At 34.1% G+C, this 20,404-nt stretch overlaps 2 protein-coding genes across 2 annotated transcripts in view; both read right to left on the bottom strand.

The window, feature by feature from the left end:
- Window positions 1-1,137: 1,137 nt before the first annotated feature.
- Window positions 1,138-14,296, bottom strand: TRIADDRAFT_38462 (expressed hypothetical protein; the record flags this gene model as incomplete). The annotated part of the gene is made up of 7 exons (XM_002117592.1): window positions 1,138-1,842; window positions 1,948-2,031; window positions 2,187-2,372; window positions 2,477-2,581; window positions 2,797-2,871; window positions 2,981-3,169; window positions 14,234-14,296. 7 exons carry the CDS (start codon window positions 14,294-14,296, stop codon window positions 1,786-1,788), a joined length of 759 nt encoding a protein of 252 aa, XP_002117628.1. The 3' UTR covers window positions 1,138-1,785.
- A 956-nt stretch (window positions 14,297-15,252) lies between these two features.
- Window positions 15,253-20,404, bottom strand: part of FAM62 — a gene marked incomplete at both ends in the record, with an annotated part of 5,886 nt that continues 734 nt past the window's right edge. The window contains 13 exons of the mRNA XM_002117591.1: window positions 15,330-15,351; window positions 15,500-15,549; window positions 15,710-15,800; window positions 15,899-16,033; window positions 16,178-16,362; window positions 16,435-16,584; window positions 17,099-17,257; window positions 17,431-17,520; window positions 17,679-17,732; window positions 17,807-17,881; window positions 18,186-18,284; window positions 18,424-18,472; window positions 20,102-20,187. Coding sequence (XP_002117627.1) covers window positions 15,330-15,351; window positions 15,500-15,549; window positions 15,710-15,800; window positions 15,899-16,033; window positions 16,178-16,362; window positions 16,435-16,584; window positions 17,099-17,257; window positions 17,431-17,520; window positions 17,679-17,732; window positions 17,807-17,881; window positions 18,186-18,284; window positions 18,424-18,472; window positions 20,102-20,187 — 1,245 coding nt within the window. Of the gene's footprint in view, window positions 15,352-15,499; window positions 15,550-15,709; window positions 15,801-15,898; window positions 16,034-16,177; window positions 16,363-16,434; window positions 16,585-17,098; window positions 17,258-17,430; window positions 17,521-17,678; window positions 17,733-17,806; window positions 17,882-18,185; window positions 18,285-18,423; window positions 18,473-20,101 lie in introns of the transcript that reaches the window.

The following is a 20,404-nucleotide window of genomic DNA, read 5'->3' as shown; positions in this document are numbered from 1 at the left end:
AAAAGGAGAGTGAAGGCATAGAATAAAAGTCTAACGCAGTCAACCATCTTAAATCAATTACAGCAATTTCCAATCTTAGATTGATAGCTAAAAAGTTATAGTGTGCAACTAATTCTTTCCCAATATAATCATTAACTGCTTACCACAGTTCATATAACACTCTTTCAGTAACTATACTATAAAATATATAATTATTTGATCATATTGTGGATAAGCCAGTCTAATGTACATGAGCAATACAAAACTAAAGATATCATCCAAATAGACAAAGGTAAATGGAAGCAGCAATATCATAATAATATATATATATATACAGTAACGGATATCATAAATTAACCAGGCAGAATACAGTAAAATCAATCAACGGTTAAAAAATTAAACTTGTGATCATAAGAACATCGTAAATACTATAAATTAACTCATAATAATACAATGTTGACTGAAGTAAATGGTGGCTTGATTAATAGGATGCAATATACTTCATAACGGTAGCTTATTATCTTATTACGATTCAATTTTATCGAGTAAATACCGATAGATGAACTTTTTATTCCTATCGAGACTAAAATCAACACCTTAACAACTCTATTGTTGTTTAGTAGGGATCGAAAATTATTAAATATTAGTGTTATCAATATTTGAAGACTTGATGACAGGAGCTAACGCCTACAGGCAAACGATAAAATAGCATATTGCGGTAATTTTATATAACGACATACTAGTAAGCATATTAATACCGCTGTCTTTACTTGTACTATATGCTTAATTATAATGGTTGTCTGCATTCTTATGCTATAATATCTACTGCCAGCCTTATAGGATTCTTATATAAATTTAGGTCTACGTATTTTAGAGAAAATTACTGATGAAGACATTTCTTTTTATAAAGTACTTATTACTAACTTTGCTTTATCCATCAGCACTGTCGGTACAATTGTAATATGTCTTACCCTTTTTTGCAGTTCTACACAAGGTAACAATAGTTCAGTATCAGTATAGACTATTTTAGATTTTATCCAATTCTGATGGCCTATATTCGTAAAAAGTACTGTAAATAGTTAATGCTATCATGCGTACCTCATTCACTTTGCAAGAAATCAATATTATACTTTATATTTACGTACTGGCTACATTAATCTTTTATTTTCTCGTCACTAACTGTCTGAATACATTCATCCACTTTACAATTAAAAATAACTGTGAATCAGCACCATATCGCACCTTAACTTGAAGTCTAAACTACCAAATATTTCGTCGAGATTAGCTGATATTAACACCTGCATCAGTACAAGCCGAACTTTTAATTGATGTTGGCATACATATATTTAAGTCGGTCATGATAAGAAATGGCATTCAGTTATACTAACATCCTACTATGTTAGCGATAACAGCTACATAGCAATCGCAAAGGATAATATTTAAAATTTAATGGAATAGGTTATATGATAAACCTAGAAAAGAAGGAATATTACTATAATGCAAAACTTATAACCTGAACTGCCTGAACCCAGAACTTTTTAGACGATGTTAAGTGAAGATGCCATAAATTACAATTAACAACACACTGGCATCAAGTATACACGACTATAATCGTAAATATAAGCTAAAATGATAAATCATTCACTACTTAAAACAACCACCAATTATTATAAGGTACGAAATCTCTTAATATAAAAATTTCTTTGCAATCCACGTAATTCATTTATGCCCCCAACAAGATATTAACTAAAACCATGAACGTATTCTGTTGTATTACGTAGAGGATGCACACCAAACAGAGGCATATTATTCTTCTTCATCTGCTTTAGCAATCAATACTCCAGCAAGAATCATTCCTAATACCTGTTTATAGAAAAGTAACAAGTTTAATAAATACTAAAATTTATAAAATTAATGACATGTAAATTTGATAGATTTAAATGCAAATATGAACATGTCAAGACAAACCTGTACACCAGCAAATCCTCCAAGAACACCGATAGCTAAACCAAGGTTGTTCGTAATGGAGTTCCTAACAGCCTGGTAGCATCCCTGTATGTATCAATTGCATAAAGTCATCAAAAATGAGCTAGCTCACGTACTCGGTATATACCGTTAATACAACGTTTTACATATTTTTTAAAAAGACTAGAAATATTCAATTTTCATCATAGTTCTAATGGCATAATCAATTGTTCGTTACGTACAATGCTGTAATATGTAGCATTAAATATCACAGCGTTAGCATGAGCAGTAGAATTGACTCCACAAAGTAACGTAGAGGTTCGGCAGCAGCTATCAGGAACTGCAGGTCCATACGGAAAACTGGGCTTGCCACTTATCCATGCACTACTATACCAATCTGTGGTGGTGTTGACACCGCAACATTTAAACTAAATTTTTAAGACAATTCAATATAAGTCGTTCAATAATAATAATTGACAATAAAAAATTTAGGAGCAAAGGTATGCTAAACACTATCAAAATTAGATCATACTGTAGTTTGCAGTTTGTTAAATCCATCTGTGATGACGCCTTGATTAGCTTGACCATATCTAATTTGTACTTCAGTGGTCATTTTTGCCTTGGCCGCTTCTTCAATCTACAAATAAAAAGAATATTAATTCAAGACCTATTATTTCTCTATATAAACTTCATGTTATGCGAAGGCTATAAATTACCTAACTAGCTGCAATTAGAAAATGTTAGCATATGTGTATTTATAGTATCTATACATGCAGCTTCCAACTACTACATCACTTAATCATAGCAAGATGTAATGATAACTTATATTATCAGTAATAGTTATTAAATTACCGCAACTCGGTTAACAGCACCGTAGATAGCACCAGCGATTTCAAGGATGAAAATAACAACTAGGACTCCAAGGTACTACATGAGTAGAATGCAATAAAAGAGTCCAAATGAATAGTGACATTTTTAATACTATCATTAATTAATTATCAACACATTGACTAAAGCAATAATTTTATTAACTTACAATTCCGAGCATGCACTTGTTAGAATTCCTAGCACCACAGAAACCAACAAGGGCAACTAGAAATATGAACACACCTGCCGCTATCATAATATAGGCTGCGGTAAACCAAGAGTTATCCGCTACGACACCAATTAGATCACTGTTTACCCTGATGATTATACCCATAGCTAATAGGGCTATGCCCATAGCCTATACAATATTTATAAGTTGATTAGTGATAGGAATAAAAGGCATAAAACAATAAATTTGCAGTTACTTTAAATCATTTATGTCTAGGGACGTATTCGGAAATTTATTTATAATAGTAAAGCGAATTCGATTTCTTTCTATAGGAACATACGAGAATTGATCGAACTGCATAAATAATGATGAGTGATTTACTTACATGGACATGTACTGTACAGTACAGTGTACACTGTACAGTTACGAAACTGTTACAATTTCAGTCTAATATCGAGGATATACAGTACATTCCAATTCTCTTTTGGTAATTAACAACACGAGGAGTACGATTATCTACGTTGCTGCTGTGGCGTAGGCTAGACAGCATAGGATCATCAGCCTATCAACTTCTTGTGCGTAAATATACAATATGACGGTAATTAACACAGTCCCAACATGCCAACCATAGTTTACCCCAAAATTCAAGTAGGTGTATGATATATAGAGTTAACAACACGCTGACTGTATGCACACTCCATCTTTACTAATAAGATACTGTAATAAACTTTCCAATCAGGTAGTATGAAACGTCCTGAAAGCTATTCACTGGTATGAAGTAGTAAAAGATAGTCCAAACATGTCTATCATATTTTATCCAAAATTCAGAGGAGCGCACAATAACAAAATTCATACACACACTCCATTTAGTAACGTATAGTGTACAGTACTACAATAAATCATCCAATCAGTGCAGCGTAAAAAATCATAAATACCCGCAGAAATTTTCGTATTGCATGAAAGTTTTTTCATAAATAAATAAGAATTACATTATAACTACAGTATACTGGAGATCATTATCGCGCCAAGGAATCAACTTAGTATGGTATGATATGTACAGTAGTAACCATAACTACTTGCGTTAATTCAATAACTTAAAAAACGAGACAGTATCGCCGACAACTGGGCATACCGCACACGATGGGTGTCGGCCTTGAAATGTTTTTCCACCCAATATCCATCGCTATCCTATACGTAAGTGATATATATATAGCAACATATACTCTCTCTCTCTCTCTCTCTTTCTATATATACTATATATGTTTATATATATAAGGATAGGGACTCTTTTTAAAGACAAGTCTCTGACTGCAATATCACTACAGTATATAAGTACAGTAGAGTATAATGCAAGTGGAGAAGGATAAACATGTATGGGTGGAACTATTTACTTTTGTTCTTCCACCCTAGAGACGAGCCCAATTTGATTGGACAGTAGACGATTTCTATTGTTAAGTCAAATCTCATTAATAAAACTTGGCATAGAAAAAATTTTGGGTGCGGTAATACTAGATTGGAAATCAACGACATCCAATGCATTGTACTATTTTATTCAAGTAGGCAAAAACTGCTTAATTTTGGGGTATAAAGATTACTATTCTGTTGCCTAGAAGAGCGCAACGCGGTGGTAATGACTGTTTTTGCCAAAATCGCACTCTTTCATATAGTGAGAGAACATAACCATGATTGAAAGTTTGTGACAAAATCTTTATTCGAATAATGTTAACACACAGCCGGGCATTATCAAAACTTTATTATAGTAGAGTATCGTCATTGATTGGTAGCTACCGCTTTATTATTAGTCATTAAGCCTATTGCAAGCATTCAACGTCAACAGTTGCTAGTAATAAACTAATAATGCTAATGCATTTACGTGATATCTTGCAGATTAGCATTTTTATGAAAGAACAGTATGGGGATTACAGTAAAAATAGGCGGTAATATGAATTAGAAATTGAGTATGATGTAGTTACATTGATGAGCATTCTAGAAATGTGTCAATCAAACTCGTGTTTAGTCATGGATGACAACCACCCAGTACACAGTATTAAAAAGAGATGAGTTTGGAATAGCATTGAAATTATAGTGACGTACTACAAAAATGACATATCCAATACTGCTCATACTCGTATGCTAATACAGAAATTTCATTGAAGTAAGACCATCAAGCTAAGCTAAAGTCATCGCATGCTTTCAAGTTATTTCACAGTACTGTGTCTTGCTAGATACTGTAAACATAGCAAATAGGGATGCCGCCTTTTCTGGTAAAACAGACCGAGTTACTTATTACCCTACCTCCAATTCGGCAAACCTGATCCATTTGCTTTAGCGAATGTACGATCGGAAGCAAGTAGAGCACCCACTTTTGCTCACTAGCTCAGATCCAAGTTGCTAATATTTATATAAATCAAATCTCATTTTCGATAACTACAATATATCAATTCTGCGTTTCTTAATACATATTGTCCAACGGACGTAGTTGGATCACTACCTAATTTTGAGCTCAAGCATGAATAAGGTTCATTCCATCTACTAACATCGACAGCATTGATCTATTCCATAAGATTATATACGAGTCTAAATCATTAATACAATGCAATAACTGCAAAGTATAAACCTGATAGCGTATTAACACATTTGCCTATCATTCAATTTCAATTTGAATTCTACCTACTTACTTAGGCCACTACAGTATCTGTCACAAGCTACAACTCGATACAATTTGATCATTTTATGTTGTCAAAAAGCTGTAATGTGTTGTACAGGAACAGTAATCTGTATCACCATTGTTCGACTTTTGTCGCAGTAGGTAACTCTACATATCCAACTAATTGTAAAGTATAATACTGTGCAGGTATAATACATCAGAATGGGCGAATTAATGTCCACTAGGGAATTTTTTGGTATACAATATAAAATCCGGAAAATAACATGTTTTAATGTTCTGGTGAAACACCCAGTTTCACTACTTTTACAATCGGATCAAAACGAAGTTCTGTAGGCGTAGCGACTTTTTTTTTGCCAACCGTTCCGATACTGGTTTACTGCAAGTGACTTGTATAGTACAGAAAGAAGGCCCGATAGCCTACCACTCGCAGAACGAAATATATCTGTTGTACTCGAATATGATGGCTGACTTTCAACATGGATTTTTTGTTACGTTCAATGAAATAACACCGTGTTTAATTTAATAAGAGCATCCATTTTATCCCTGATAATTCGAATTCAAAAGTCAATGTCCCTGCGGATAAGGGGTCGCACTTCAAAAACAACGCTAATGGATGTACTGCAAATAGGGATATTGTCTATCTCACCAAGTTGAAAACTTTTCTCGACGTATCGATCGATACATGCACTGTATCTATCTGCCGAGTAGTTGTAGCAGTTGTATGGAGAAATTTGCTTCACACTCAATGAATTTATAAAAAAGTAAAGTCTTTATAGTAGATTCTCCAAAATTAATAATCACTATTGGATGAGCATTTTTGGATCAATTTGTTGTTCTATCCTGGTCTCTATTTTTCTTGATAGAATAGTACGTCCTAAAACAGTGTCAAAGGCAGTAGAAGGCAGTCTCAGATTGGTCCAAGACTCCATTGAGACTTACTAAAATGAAGACAGCGCCTTTTGCGCGTTGGCAAATAGACTGTATGCATTCATAATATAGTATGCATATGGATACGGGGCGTCGATGCATAGTTGATATCTTAATCAAGAGCGAGTATGCCCATTGATGTTTGTTGTATCTCTGACTCGATTGCTGGGACGTCTTGAAGGGGCAATTCTAATAAGTCAAGCGATTTCAATCCACTATGGGAAGGATGTAGCAAAAGACTTGTTGGTGGTGAGGTACGGACTACTGGCCATTATGAGTATAGTAATTTGTAGCTGTTCATGGCGCACATACTGTACGTTGATAGTATGCTGTGTCCACTGTAGAGTATTAACGGAATCGATGGTGAAAGGCGGGTAAAATGGGTTTACTACACTAATAACCTATTGCATTGACATCGAGGCTACCTAATAAGGTTTAGCAAGAAGTCAAACAGCATCACTACCAGTCATTGTATATTAACGTGCATATTGGTATCAGTATCATTTTTCAAGTACTTTGATTGTTGCAGTTGGAAAGAAGTCAACTCTTGCCGTACCCTTTTTTTTCTACTTACTTTCGCTAGACAACGAACGTCTAGTCCCTGTTGCTATCCATGACTAGTAGGCAAGCTATTTGTTCATGAAGTCACAAATCAGTCTTAACCCAGCATCATTTATCCACTCTACTGTACTACAAAGTGTACGCCATGGCATTTCATGAATGCAAGTAAGGTACTCAAGTCATAGAACATTTTTTTACCTGTAGGGAAAATTTTTAATCCCATCCCATGTCATTGCCCAATGGACAGTCGAGTAGTGTACCCGAGTGGAATGGGGACAACTCGAGTCAGTCTATTTTTCAACCTATCATTCATTGGTGTATTAGCATTGAAAGTGAAGAACTTACCACAAAAATGAGGGTAAAGATATAGAAAATAACACGGAGACAACCAACGAAACCCATCTTGGATCAACTTGATTCTTGCAAAGAAGAAAATTCACTGCAGTCCAAACTCAATTCTTCAAAATGACAAGCAAGCGTTGTCAACGACTCGACTAGAGTACCTTGACGATGGCTTGAGACTGTAGCAAGGGCGTGTGACCGGTTATTGCGTTTGATGCTTGTACGCACGTCGTTGGACTGCATGTGTTGTAGCCTCCAGTACTGTACACTGTACATTACAGTAATGTACTGTAGGCTAGTACTGTAGTCTAGGGTGTGGATAAGAAAGCACGGCTGATACTGTACTGTATTGAGTTTGGGACACCTTGAGCTCAAACCGTAATCTTTTTCTTTGTGTCACTTTGATTCTACTGTTAATTAAGTTATCCATCAAGCTCCATTAATGCGTTCTAGTACTGTATAGAAACTTGATTGACTACACAGTCCAGCAGTATTGTACTGCACTGTGTACAATAGACTGCGGACAGCATGGCAGAGTGGATTCATTTCAGTCACGTCCATAGGATAAAATAGAAAGAAAACCTGCCGAGTGATATAATGGCTGTCTGTCCAGTAGAGGAAAAACAACAATTCAGTACTGTTATCTACGCTTGCATTGTCAGGTGACAAATAGGCGTTCCACCCAACAATCTGACGTAATCATAACGTCACCGTTGTCATCGGCCATGGTCGAAAATACTGCAAAGTATCGCTAAACGCAAGCGTGGACTACCACAAGAGAACCGGTAGTCCATGGCATAAGCAAGCCACTATTGTCCACTGTATTGAAAGCATAAAGGATAAAGGAAAAAAATGTTTTCTTTACCTTCATGATTGAAAGCGCTTTATTAGCGATGAATGAGTCTGTCGCAATTTGTCACCATTACTGGCGTCAGACTCAAATGCTCCTAGTGCAACAGTACTAACGGACTGGTACTATACAGCTGGACTGTAAGAAGGACTCTTGGACTGTAGGACGGAAGAGAGAAGGACGGTCACTGGCGTCAGACTCAAATGCTCCTAGAGGAACAGTACTAACGGACTGGTACGATACAGTACAGCTGGACTGTAAGAAGGACTCCTGGACTGTAGGACGGAAGAGTGAAGGACGGTCACTGGCGTCAGACTCAAATGCTCCTAGAGGAACAGTACTAACGGACTGGTACTATACAGCTGGACTGTAAGAAGGACTCCTGGACTGTAGGACGGAAGAGTGAAGGACGGTCACTGGTGTCAGACTCAAATGCTCCTAGAGGAACAGTACTAACGGACTGGTACTATACAGTTGGACTGCAAGAAGGACTCCTGGACTGTAGGACGGAGGAGAGAAGGACGGTCACTGGCGTCAGAGTGTCAGACTCAAATGCTCCTAGAGGAACAGAACTAACGGACTGGTACTATACAGTTGGACTGTAAGAAGGACTCCTGGACTGTAGGTAGACCTGACTGTAGGACGGAAGAGAGAAGGACGGTCAGGCATGAATTTGCATTGAGAAGAGAATGGTCGTACAGTACAGTCGGTACAGGCCGACTCTTCTACTGGTCATTTGCCTATCTTGTAAGACTTGAATTGTACACTGTACTGTCAGCAACCAATATGGATTTCGATCAAAGTAGGTATCAAATGTGTGGAACATTTCACTCCATTTCCCTTGTCTACTCGGTATCTTTCCCCCCCCCCCCCCAAAGATCAAGTAGAAACCGCTGTCATTCCAACATGAATCGGATTATATTGCACTACATCATCACATAGTACTGGATGTGGTAGTGATCAATATTACACCTATTACAAATACCAATGATATCATCTATTTTCCGATCGATAGGAAATGTTAAAAGGCAATACCTTTTGTTTTTTATCTCTATTCTTTAGCACTAAATAAAAATACGCAATAATCTACATAAAATATCGCATTACCATGTTCAATATTATGGATGAACAGTTTTGCAAATGACAGCAATATCCCTACACCATTTTTTTTTCTGGCATAAATAGTACAATAAAGCGCTGATTCAAGAAACAGAAAATTCATTTAATCAGGAAAACATACTTTAACCAGTTGTATATGAAACAAGAATTATTGCCAATCCACTACTGCACAGCTGTGATGGAACCCTTTCATTCAATTAAGCTACATCAACAATGACATGATTCATTTTGCAGCATGCACAACCGTTGATTGCATTTCTTATAATTCTAACCAAGGTAATTTCTGTAATTTTATTAAACTTCAGTAGACTGATTAGGTTGACGATTGCATATCACGAAACGCTAGAGTAGAGAAAGTAATACCTAAAATTACCTACATGTATTTGCACAACATCTTTGCGCGAAATTGTATAGAACTGATACTAATAATAGCTATAGCAAGTAAATGACTGATTTATTATCCCTTTCAAAAGTAACTGCTTAAACTGTTCCATGACCGCGGCGAATTGCAACTAGCAACGCCATGGATAATGTCATGCCAAGAACCTAGAATAATGCATACAAACGATTTTAGTCAAGGTACCTCGATAACTTTGACTCAAGTAAGAATGAATCATTCTTAACATTTGAGATAGTCTACAATTTTCAATCAAAACATTACTTTTGTACAAAATTGTAAAAGTAGTATAGTATTGAATCATTTGTAAAGTACATGTAGATGCAACAAACGTCCCTATATAAAACTTTGCATCGTATTTTTTTTTACCTCAATCACGGCAACAGAGGACAAAATAATAATAGCAATTGTTAAACTTTGATCGATAATTTGTTCTATTCGTGGGTAGCATCCCTATTTTAAATCAAGAAATTACATCAATAAAAAGCAATCCAAAAGTTTGACTGCAGCAAATACGTTACAGTTGTATTGGTCTTGCACTACCATGCTACTCGTTCATGTATTTTATGAAAAATGTTTCTTGCGTGTTCCACTTATTTACTTCAAGTAGAACTCAGCCTCTGACGTTATTATGTGATGTTAATTTATTCATTAAGCAATTAATCTAGCTAAACAACGTTGAAGTACTATTTTTAATATCTGTAGTAATCCCAACTAATTCAAATTCTATTTCTCTTAACAGTAAGATTTATTAAATAGTTTATGGACATTAATTGGTCTTATTTTAACTGAATAATTATATATAAAAACTCTACTTTATTCGACAATAAATAGTCTACTTAATCCATAAAATAAGACGATTGCGATACCAATAGGAAGAAAATGAATACAACAATTATGATGCTATCCGGTATTAGAGAGGTCCATTAATTATATTGATTCAATATATACACTTTCGATCTACCTGTTGATATATGGTTTCATTGTATGCTTGTGGTGTTGGTCGAGGTTGAATACCGCAATCATTTTTTTGAGAAGATATACAGCAACTGTCTGGTACTGGCGGCCCATTGATAGTTGCAGCAGTTATCGATGCAGCAAATTTGCTGTCTCTCCAATTATCTGGTGTGGTTACTCCACAACATTTCAACTATACGTAAGTTAAAATTAGTGTATCGCATATATAAATCCATTAGCCAAATATGAGTAATATACAATTATTCTTGACTGTATAATAGCGAAACAAATAAAATCTTAATCGAACATAAATAGTAGCATTTGATATAACAGTAGTAACTGTAATAATTTAAAATATCGATAAGATAGGGAAAAAAATGAATTAAAAATTTTTCTATATCTGAATTTTTGAGGACTTCACTTACGGAAGTTTGTACATAATCCACAGCCCTTGTAATTGCATTAAAGCCTTGTTGATTATATTTATCTTGAATATCAGCTGTCAATCGAGTTTTTACTTCGGCTTCGATCTAGATATCATTAACATTGGCGATAATATTTAATAAATTATAAAGTTACATCTATCTATACTTAACTACATTCTAATATCGATGATAACATCTTTTTATATCAATCGTACTATAGTTGAAATGATGATCAATGTATTCGTCTTTGCAATCTACTTATAGCAAGCTTTAATCAAATATTAACTTTTTACATTGAATGAAGCAAATTGCTGTTATTAAAGTTAAATCCTTAGCTAAAAATATTAATCTTTCTCACTACGACGGTATTGTTTGCATTAAAGTCAATGCAATCAAGACTTAAGAATAAAACATAGCACTACACTGTTGGAGGGATAACCCATTTTGCTATATATATATGTATATTCTCCTTGACCTATCCAATATTATTTTAGTAGAAGTCATAATTAAGTGAAATTTGCGAATGGTATCCTTGCAGCACATGCATTAGTCACTAGAAAAAGCTTAAAACTGAAATACAGAGTATTCTAATTGAATTCTTGCTATATAAAATGCTAAGGACTGCAGCAACTAAATTATGGCAAATAACTGAAAAATGAGCTATATGTTTTACTAGTAAAAACCAACATATTTCTTAAAATCACTTTAAGGAATACTTAGAATTACCCTTAGACGATTTACACCAGCGTAAATTGCACCAGCAATTTCAGCAATAAAAATAACCAACATGAAGGCGAAGTACTAAAAAATAATTGACATTTTTAGTGCTTATTGAAGAACGTTACCAGATACTGTACATTAAAAGTTAAAATTATATTCGAAGCTATTACGATTTTGTATGTAAAGAAATAATTAATGTTGATATAATAGATGCAATATCAATCATAACTAGAAATTGATCCTTAAAAGAAGCAAATTGCAGGGCGTTCATATTGATGATACAATCTACTTTAAGACTAACCATTCCAAGTAAACATGTAGATTCTCTAATGGCTCCAAAGCAGCCCATAAAAGCAATCAGGAAAATAACACCGCCAACTCCCATCATGATATATGATGCAACATACCATGATTCATCAACTAAGACACCCAATGAGTTACCATCTACTCTTAGCCATATTGCTAAGCCAAGAATAGCACCGCCGAATATCTATTGGAAACAATTTTATTAGAACCAATTAGATACTTTACTTTAATTTTTAATCTAGACACTGATATATGTACCTGTCTACAGCACTTATAAAATGTTATAAATGCTAAAATGGAATTTATATTGTAAACAAAATAAAAAAATCGACACGTAAACTGATAACTCTATGGTTTAATATTGCTATGTTAAACGTACTTATGTCAGTATAAAGCAGAAATTTAGCGATATCCTGAGCGGAATTTATTTATGCAATGTGATTGACAAGGACAGTAGTATTAGGAGGATCGAATGCGTGACCTCTGAATTAAGAGCTTCCAAATTGTCTCAAAGATTGATTTGAGCATATATTAGCTACACTAACTTTATTTTATGGAATTAAATTTACGAAGAAATATAATTACAAGAACAATCCTTTTTGCCACCGGTTGCAATTTAACATAAAATCAGTACTTATTAGCGTGTATATCCTGTACGAGATAAAATGCTAATGATTTATATGCTCTTCAAGAAATTATGGGATAAAAACTTGTGCATATGTGGTGTACGTGTATGATATAACCTGAAAAATATGAGGTCGAGTTTTCGTAGCAAATATTAGACACTCAGGATTACTTCGAAGTCATAAATAGGTTCACTGGTTATTACATATAATTAATTACTAAGTAATCTCACTTAAAATTACACAATTGCAGGATTGATTGCCGTTTCAATCAACTTCTGTTCTTACAATGTGGTCTTAGCTATTAACTGGACTGACAGTGTCGTTAGTTAACTTTAATAAAATTATAATTTCTTTTGTCATCATTAAAAACATCTGTTTAATAGTGCTAGTGCTGGACCATGATCACCTGCTCTGGAATATTAATATTAGTAGAATACTATAGCAGTAAGCAATGGTATTACTATACAGGGACCCGTATAGGCGATTTTTCTAATCTAATCAATCTCTAACGAAAAAGTTCTATTGCCTATTAATTATAAACTTATATCACAAGCAAATTTTATAGCAATACTGGATACTATTTTTCGCATATAAGTTGGCAATTGCAACAAAAATATCTCAATACAGTCTAATATTCAACACTCTGTTTTTCAACGAGTGATATAGATATAGCACAATACATTAATCTAACGATGTCTAACTGCCGCAGATGAAGTCTCACTTTTACAGTAACCCTCAAAAACTATGATTGTTATAGGCAAAAAGGCATTATTGAGAGGAATAGCTACAAGTAAAATGCCTAAATGGAACAATCAGATAGCAATTAGATAGCAGCTGTAAGATCTTGTATAATAGCGATGTCAAAGCACTGTATATTCAAATAATCGAATCAAATTAAATGTACATAAATCAAGCGAAAAATAGGGGTTATTTTACACTTAGTTTAAGTTTTTTAGATCTTTTAGCTTCCTGTAGCAATTCGTATATTAACTTAGGAAAAATGCTTACAAAGCTAAAACTTTTGAATACAATGACTAATAACATGAATGAGCACGATCTTGGTGTGGTCAGAGCGAATTTTAGCCGATTCCATATAAAAGATACAAAATTATATTCGAAAAAAATTTTGGCCACTTTCAGTGCTAATACTATAATATCTTCGCCAACTGTTACCGACTAATTCTTGGAAAGTATTTATAACAAGTAAAATAAAATTAATCAATTCGTTAGCGATAGAAACGCCCGTGCTTTTAGAGATGGAATTTTTCCCCGCATATTATGATGTTAAAATCCGAATTAAAGGTCATATTTTAAGCAAAGTATTTCGAATTAGACCTAAATCAATCAGGACTTACCCATACTATAAAATTAAAGATGAACAATAAATGTTTCATAAATTTAAAACCGCAACCATTCATCTTGACTAATTTTCTCCTTCTTGATCAGCCTGATTAGCAAATTCTACTTCGAGTAAAGATTTGGAATAGAAACTATTGCTAGTCCTTATGCTGATCAATGCCTAACAATCATCTTATATATAGTTTAATTAAACGAGCATATTGCAGATTACAATGACGTCAAGTTTAAAAGTATAATTAGTCCGTGGAATTTTGACTGGTAGGATCATCTATGTTAATTCCCAGTCAATATCTGTATTCACATTAAAAAATATTACGCTATTAATTTTTAATCATCAGACAGTATGAAATACTTGTTAGAATTCTTGGAAAATCATGATAATGATCATAACAGGTTCATAACACGTGTTTACTGAAAACATAAGGGAATCACAGAAATGTACAAAAAAATGCATTGTTGTATTATTATTTATTGATATTTTGTAACGCATAAAATTGATTAGCACATCTGATAACATCACAGGCAGAAGAGAGAATAACCGTTAAAGGAAATGGAACACCAAAATAAATGAAATTGGTATACGTGATTTAATGATAGTAAGGGTTGACAACGTATCACCGGTTATTTTCCTAATTAAACGCTTTTACTAGTACGACAATAAATGAAAGATAAATTTCAATATTAGGCTAACGTACGGTCATGATTGAATTAGTCCTAGAAGTAGAGTAAACATCCTAAACAAGGAAATGGATACAACATCCACCATAGTAATAGCTACAATATATAAGCCAATTACGATAAATCCCTATCTAATTTATAGCTTTAACTTATTTTAAGAGTAATGTAATCCTTCAATTATCATATCTATTTGATAAATTTGCTATTAATATTTAATTAATGTTGAATATTCCTATCTCTAATTAGTCAAGCGTAAATATCAGGTAGCATTAATTAAGGACAAATGTTGATAATTTGTATAACAATTTTCTACGATGGCATAGGTCTAGTTTGCTATTTAGATAATGCTACATTTCATTTTGCCTTTAAGTAATAATCCGTAAGTGTTCTTTAGAGCGGTATCAGTATCAGTCATCATGGCGGACTTAAGGCGTACCTATTTGTTAGCATATTTGATTGATTAAACCTTCGTATTCCGATGTTGATTTGATCAACTTTGGGTACGTATTAATGGCATACTACGATGCTACAGAATCATATCTAGTTAATTTCATTTACTATTGCTATTTAAAGATAAAACTTACCATGCTGTAGTTGTAGCGGCAATGTTAACAGTCGAAAGATTAATAAGAACCTGTAGTAAATGCATTATGACAGAATTCAGTATCTTAGGCATATATTATAGATATTTACAGCATTAAGTATCAGGATCAATCCATTTTAAACTAGCAGTACTATAGTGTACATCGAGTTACGTAAAAGATTCGAATGTTTATTGAAGCATTTTAAATTACCCTCCCAACAGTTTTATTTGGTGTGACAGATTTAACGGCAACTTCTAATGTGCGAGATTTAGCTTCCTCGTATGTAACAGGAAATTCGAATCTAAATTGATAAAAATGCAGGTTGAATGTTTATGCAACTTACAAGAATAAAATTTTGATAGAAGCTTGATTCTTATGAAAAGTTTAGCAAATACTTACGTTTCTCCAAAAGCTGGATTTTGGTCACTATTGACTGTCGAAGTGCGCTTTCTATCGTCTTTACCGCGATCTGGTAATAAATAAGCTCTGACGTAACTGTCGATACTACCACTTTGATTCATAGCTGGTAGATTTCTGGAAATCATAACGATATACGAAATGCTCAAGGTTACACTGTATCAATTGAAGTTGGTAATTTCATCATTCTACTTCGAATATTAGTTCTACTATTTACGTATCAGTTAATATAAGATTCTAAGTAAATTTTTCATTACTTACGAAGCAGAATGTACTAAAACTAGTAAACTCGAATTGGAACTACTTTCTTGTATAGTAAGTTGAACGCTCCCTCTTGGTGCAATATCTGAACCATCGGGTTTAGCTAAATCCCCGGCATGATCATTTTCTGAATCAGATGGCAATTCTTCATCACTAGAAAGATCCTCGCCTTCGTAGTATAGAACCTAATTGATAACAAAATTAGTTTGAATTTTTGACTAGCACAAGTACAGCATTGTAATGCAGTTCAGTGTTACAGCGATATAGATAAAATAATTCAAGTCTTTGGTATAGCTAAATACGTATATTACAATAGTGTTAGTAATTTTATGTAGTTTTAGATTGCCATATACTCGTATGATAAGGTAGTACTGACGAACTAGCATACCGTTAAAATCGGTGGAAATCTACTGTATCGTGCACCTTTTCGCTTTTAATCGAGCTTAAGCAGTGATATCTGGTAAAGTCATTCTAAGATTTTGGGAAGAATTGTCTACAGAATAACTTGAGATGTGTATATACTGTGCAATAGCTTGCATTTATTAGACTAATTTATTTTTTAAACTCCAAAAATGTACTGTTATAACTTGTATGCTGAGATTTATAGCGAGAACTCATAATGGAATTTATTTACAAATATACGGCTAGTTGTACGATTACGACTGGTATTTACTGTAATGATGTGTACTGCAGTTCCAAAATAGATCATGCTTGAAAGCTAGATTAATTATAAGAGAGTGCAAGTGTCTAATAGTCAATAAACGGAGATAGATACAGATAATTCCCAGTAAATAAACAAATTACGTAATGAAATGAAATCAACAAAAAAATCAAAGTCCTTGCTATGTTCATTTTGAGACATTTCATTAGATCATGTAAAAATTTAGGTTGATAATAATCATTTTTAGACTAGACACCTACTCGTAAGATTATTTCCAGGTGTAGACTATCATCTTTATCTGATTCACCACCTTGCAATGGGAAGGTTGAATCTAAAGTCATTTTGTCATCATCCTTTAATAGCTCCGAAAGAGGCACGATAACTTTTCCCAAAGCATTGTTAGAATCAAATTCAAACATCTGGCGGTAAAAAAGAAATTTTACAAATAGCTTATTTCCACCATGATGCAGTAATTAATTACCGCATATACAGTGCTGTATAATGTCTGTAAGTCATTACTAGCGCTAACTGCCAATTTACTGTATACGTGTAGCTTATTTGTAGCTAATGGCGCTATTATAACGTAACAGACCTCGAAGATTGCTTCTTCTTTCTGTGGATTGGTAATAAGAAATTTATATTGAACATCCCATCTTGGTACTTTGGTTTTTCGTTTTGTAGGCTGCAAATAGACATAGATAGAAAAATAATAAGACTGTTTTAAAAATTTTCAATAAAAGGAACTTGTTTATCAAAGTGTTTTAACTTAAGCAGTAAATTAAAATTATAAACATAGAGTATAATGCGTGATACTGCCTTAGTTAACTTTAGTTATCTTACCTTGCTAGTAAATGTACTGTTGCCAACGGTAACTTTACAGTAGGTTCGACGTTCCTAAAGTGATAGGAATGATGCACAGGTAGTCTCTCGAATGAAATCATCAACTAGTTTTACAATTGTTGACTTACTGTAGCTAATTTGCCGTTTAAAACGTTGGTCAATAAAAGAGCATGAGGAAATTGTTGCTTGGGTTCCTTGCAGTCCTGTTATTATATTTCAAGATGATAATAACGGAAAGTTTCAATACATCGCTATTCGATTCCACACTTTTTTATATGCTTTTTGACAGATATCCCTATCATGTATGGGTTTTAATCTATATATAACACCGTAATCAGCTAAGCTACAGTGCTATATCTTAACATGGCGGTAGCACTACGTGTTAATTATTCCACAATACGCGTCAATACTCGTACACTAGAGATTCTAGGACTAATCGACTTGTAACTTCAACTTTTTACTCTAGTTACTGTAGCAGTTGAACGATTTCCAGATTAATCGACTTACGCCAGCTTCCAGCTGTAAATCTTCGACACTATCAGAAATAGAAAGCCATACTATATCCAGTCGAACTTCTCCTTTATCGACATTTTTCAATGGAAACCACTATTAAAAATAAATCGCAAAATAGATGGAAATGAAATGTCATCCATTTTGAGCTCAAATTTGCAGATTATACAGTAAAAAGGTTCGTAAACTATCCGTGATAGCCTACGATGACAGTAATTTCTTTGCAATGACTCACTGTATTTGTTCGTTTCTTTTGAGCAAGAAAGTTGACATCTAACTTGACTCTAGGTGAAGATAGAATAGTTTGACATTATGAATCATGATACAACATTGGCCAGCATGTTTTATTCTGAGTATTGAATTTATGATGAAATGATTCTTTCATTCCATTTTCCATCGATGTCGTCTTACTGAATGATTGATTGACTTTCTACAGCGTTTTTACATTCGCTTTAGATTATAAGAATTTTATTTAAATGCTACTATCAATATCAAAACGTTATAGATTTTATACCAGCATGTAGCTAATATGAATTATTGGTATAGTAATATTTACTGAACCTTCATCTACCAGCACATATAATATTAAGTCATTTTAATTGCAATAAAGGAAGTCGATTTTTTACCTGGAAATTCTAAAACGAAGTTAAACACGCTGTACAGGACTCCATTTTTACTTATTCTATGAATTGCTGCTCCATGGCAACAATGACTATCCAAGTTGAAATCTGAAGGGTCAGAACTGAACAGTCATTATTATATGGATCAGCCGTCATGGATGACCCGACCTATTCAACCGTAAAAGTCAGCCGACACCGGTCACCCGACTGCTGTCATTCGAAATCAGTATGTCACGTCTGATCACATCGTCCTCTTTTCAGGAATTTCTCAACAAAATGTTGACCTCTTGAAATTAATATTAGTGCTACTAAAGTTACTTCCTTACAATGCTAGTAGTATTTTAAAGAGAGGGAATAAAATAAAAATTTGCTCAATGATTTTAGCGGACAAGTATCATCAATGCAGCAAGTATAACCTGGAAGGTGGTGGAGGAGAAATAGTGCTAAAACTATTTCAAAGAGGCCAGTGAATATAAAAAAGAATCGGTTGAGTGACTTGAGGGAGATCGAGTGTCGTAGTACGTTTGTAACTATCTTGTACTGAGCATGATAGCCAATCACAGACAACTGCATCGAAAGCCTTTCTATTACGTCCGTATGGAGGCAGAAACTACTCAACGAAGAATTCTTTCTCGAAAGCCGTGACTGAAAATTAGCTGCGGCCTTTGAGGGAGAATTCTTCGTTGTAGTTTGAGTAGAAGGGAAATTTTTTTAGTTACGGCTTTTTGAGGGAGAATTTTTAGTACAGAAGCCCCTGGCATAACTAAGCCTTATCCCTATTATTACGTATTCATTCTGTGCCGCTAACTGCCGGAGTAACGATCAGTAATTAGCCCGTTAATAAACTCCTTCCTTCATCGTGAATCTATCTCTATAATTTTGGTGATTTAAGGCATAATACTACCAATATCATCATTATGCAGCAAGTAGGACATGGGAGAAGAAGGACTACTGTTGAAAAGTCCGTGTTCTTTCCCTCTTTCCTACCCATCAGAGGTTGATACTATTCTTTGCGTCTCCGTCATGTTGACTGCATTTCTAGCTTTAGTCCTAAATTCATTTTACAGTATAGTCATGACAGTAGCCATAAAATAAAGTCTACGGATGTATAATCATGGATCATGGTAGAACACTCCTCTGGTATCTTAATGTAGAGGAGTAATCTTTGAACCGGCATGATAGTAAATGGTAAATAATGGGGACAATCTGCAGTAAGTAAGGCTAAACTGGTAAAGATGTCACCATGGAGTCTTTCTACGACAGACTGAATCAATTCAAAGGGAAGGGACTTACGTTCCAAGGAAATCATCTTCTGTCACTGTGTCATGATCTTGCACATTAACGATAAGGCTCTGTCCATATCGAATATGAACGATGAACTGAAACACAGTAAAAAGAAATATAAAATAATGAAATTATTTTAGTAATTCTTATGCGGGTATGTATGGATGTGGTATAGAATATTCTAGATTAGAAAGTGATATCATTAATGAATCGATTACATCGACAAATTCGTCCCATTTAGGTGCGTTAGTGTTTTTAATGGTTTGCGTTTGATAGTTATTTGATCCAACTGTCCAACAATAGACCAATAAT

The sequence above is a fragment of the Trichoplax adhaerens genome, genomic scaffold, assembly GCF_000150275.1.
Source record: "Trichoplax adhaerens TRIADscaffold_26 genomic scaffold, whole genome shotgun sequence".
NCBI classification, from domain to species: Eukaryota; Metazoa; Placozoa; class Uniplacotomia; order Trichoplacea; family Trichoplacidae; genus Trichoplax; species Trichoplax adhaerens.
This window is presented reverse-complemented; position numbering and strand designations above follow the sequence as displayed.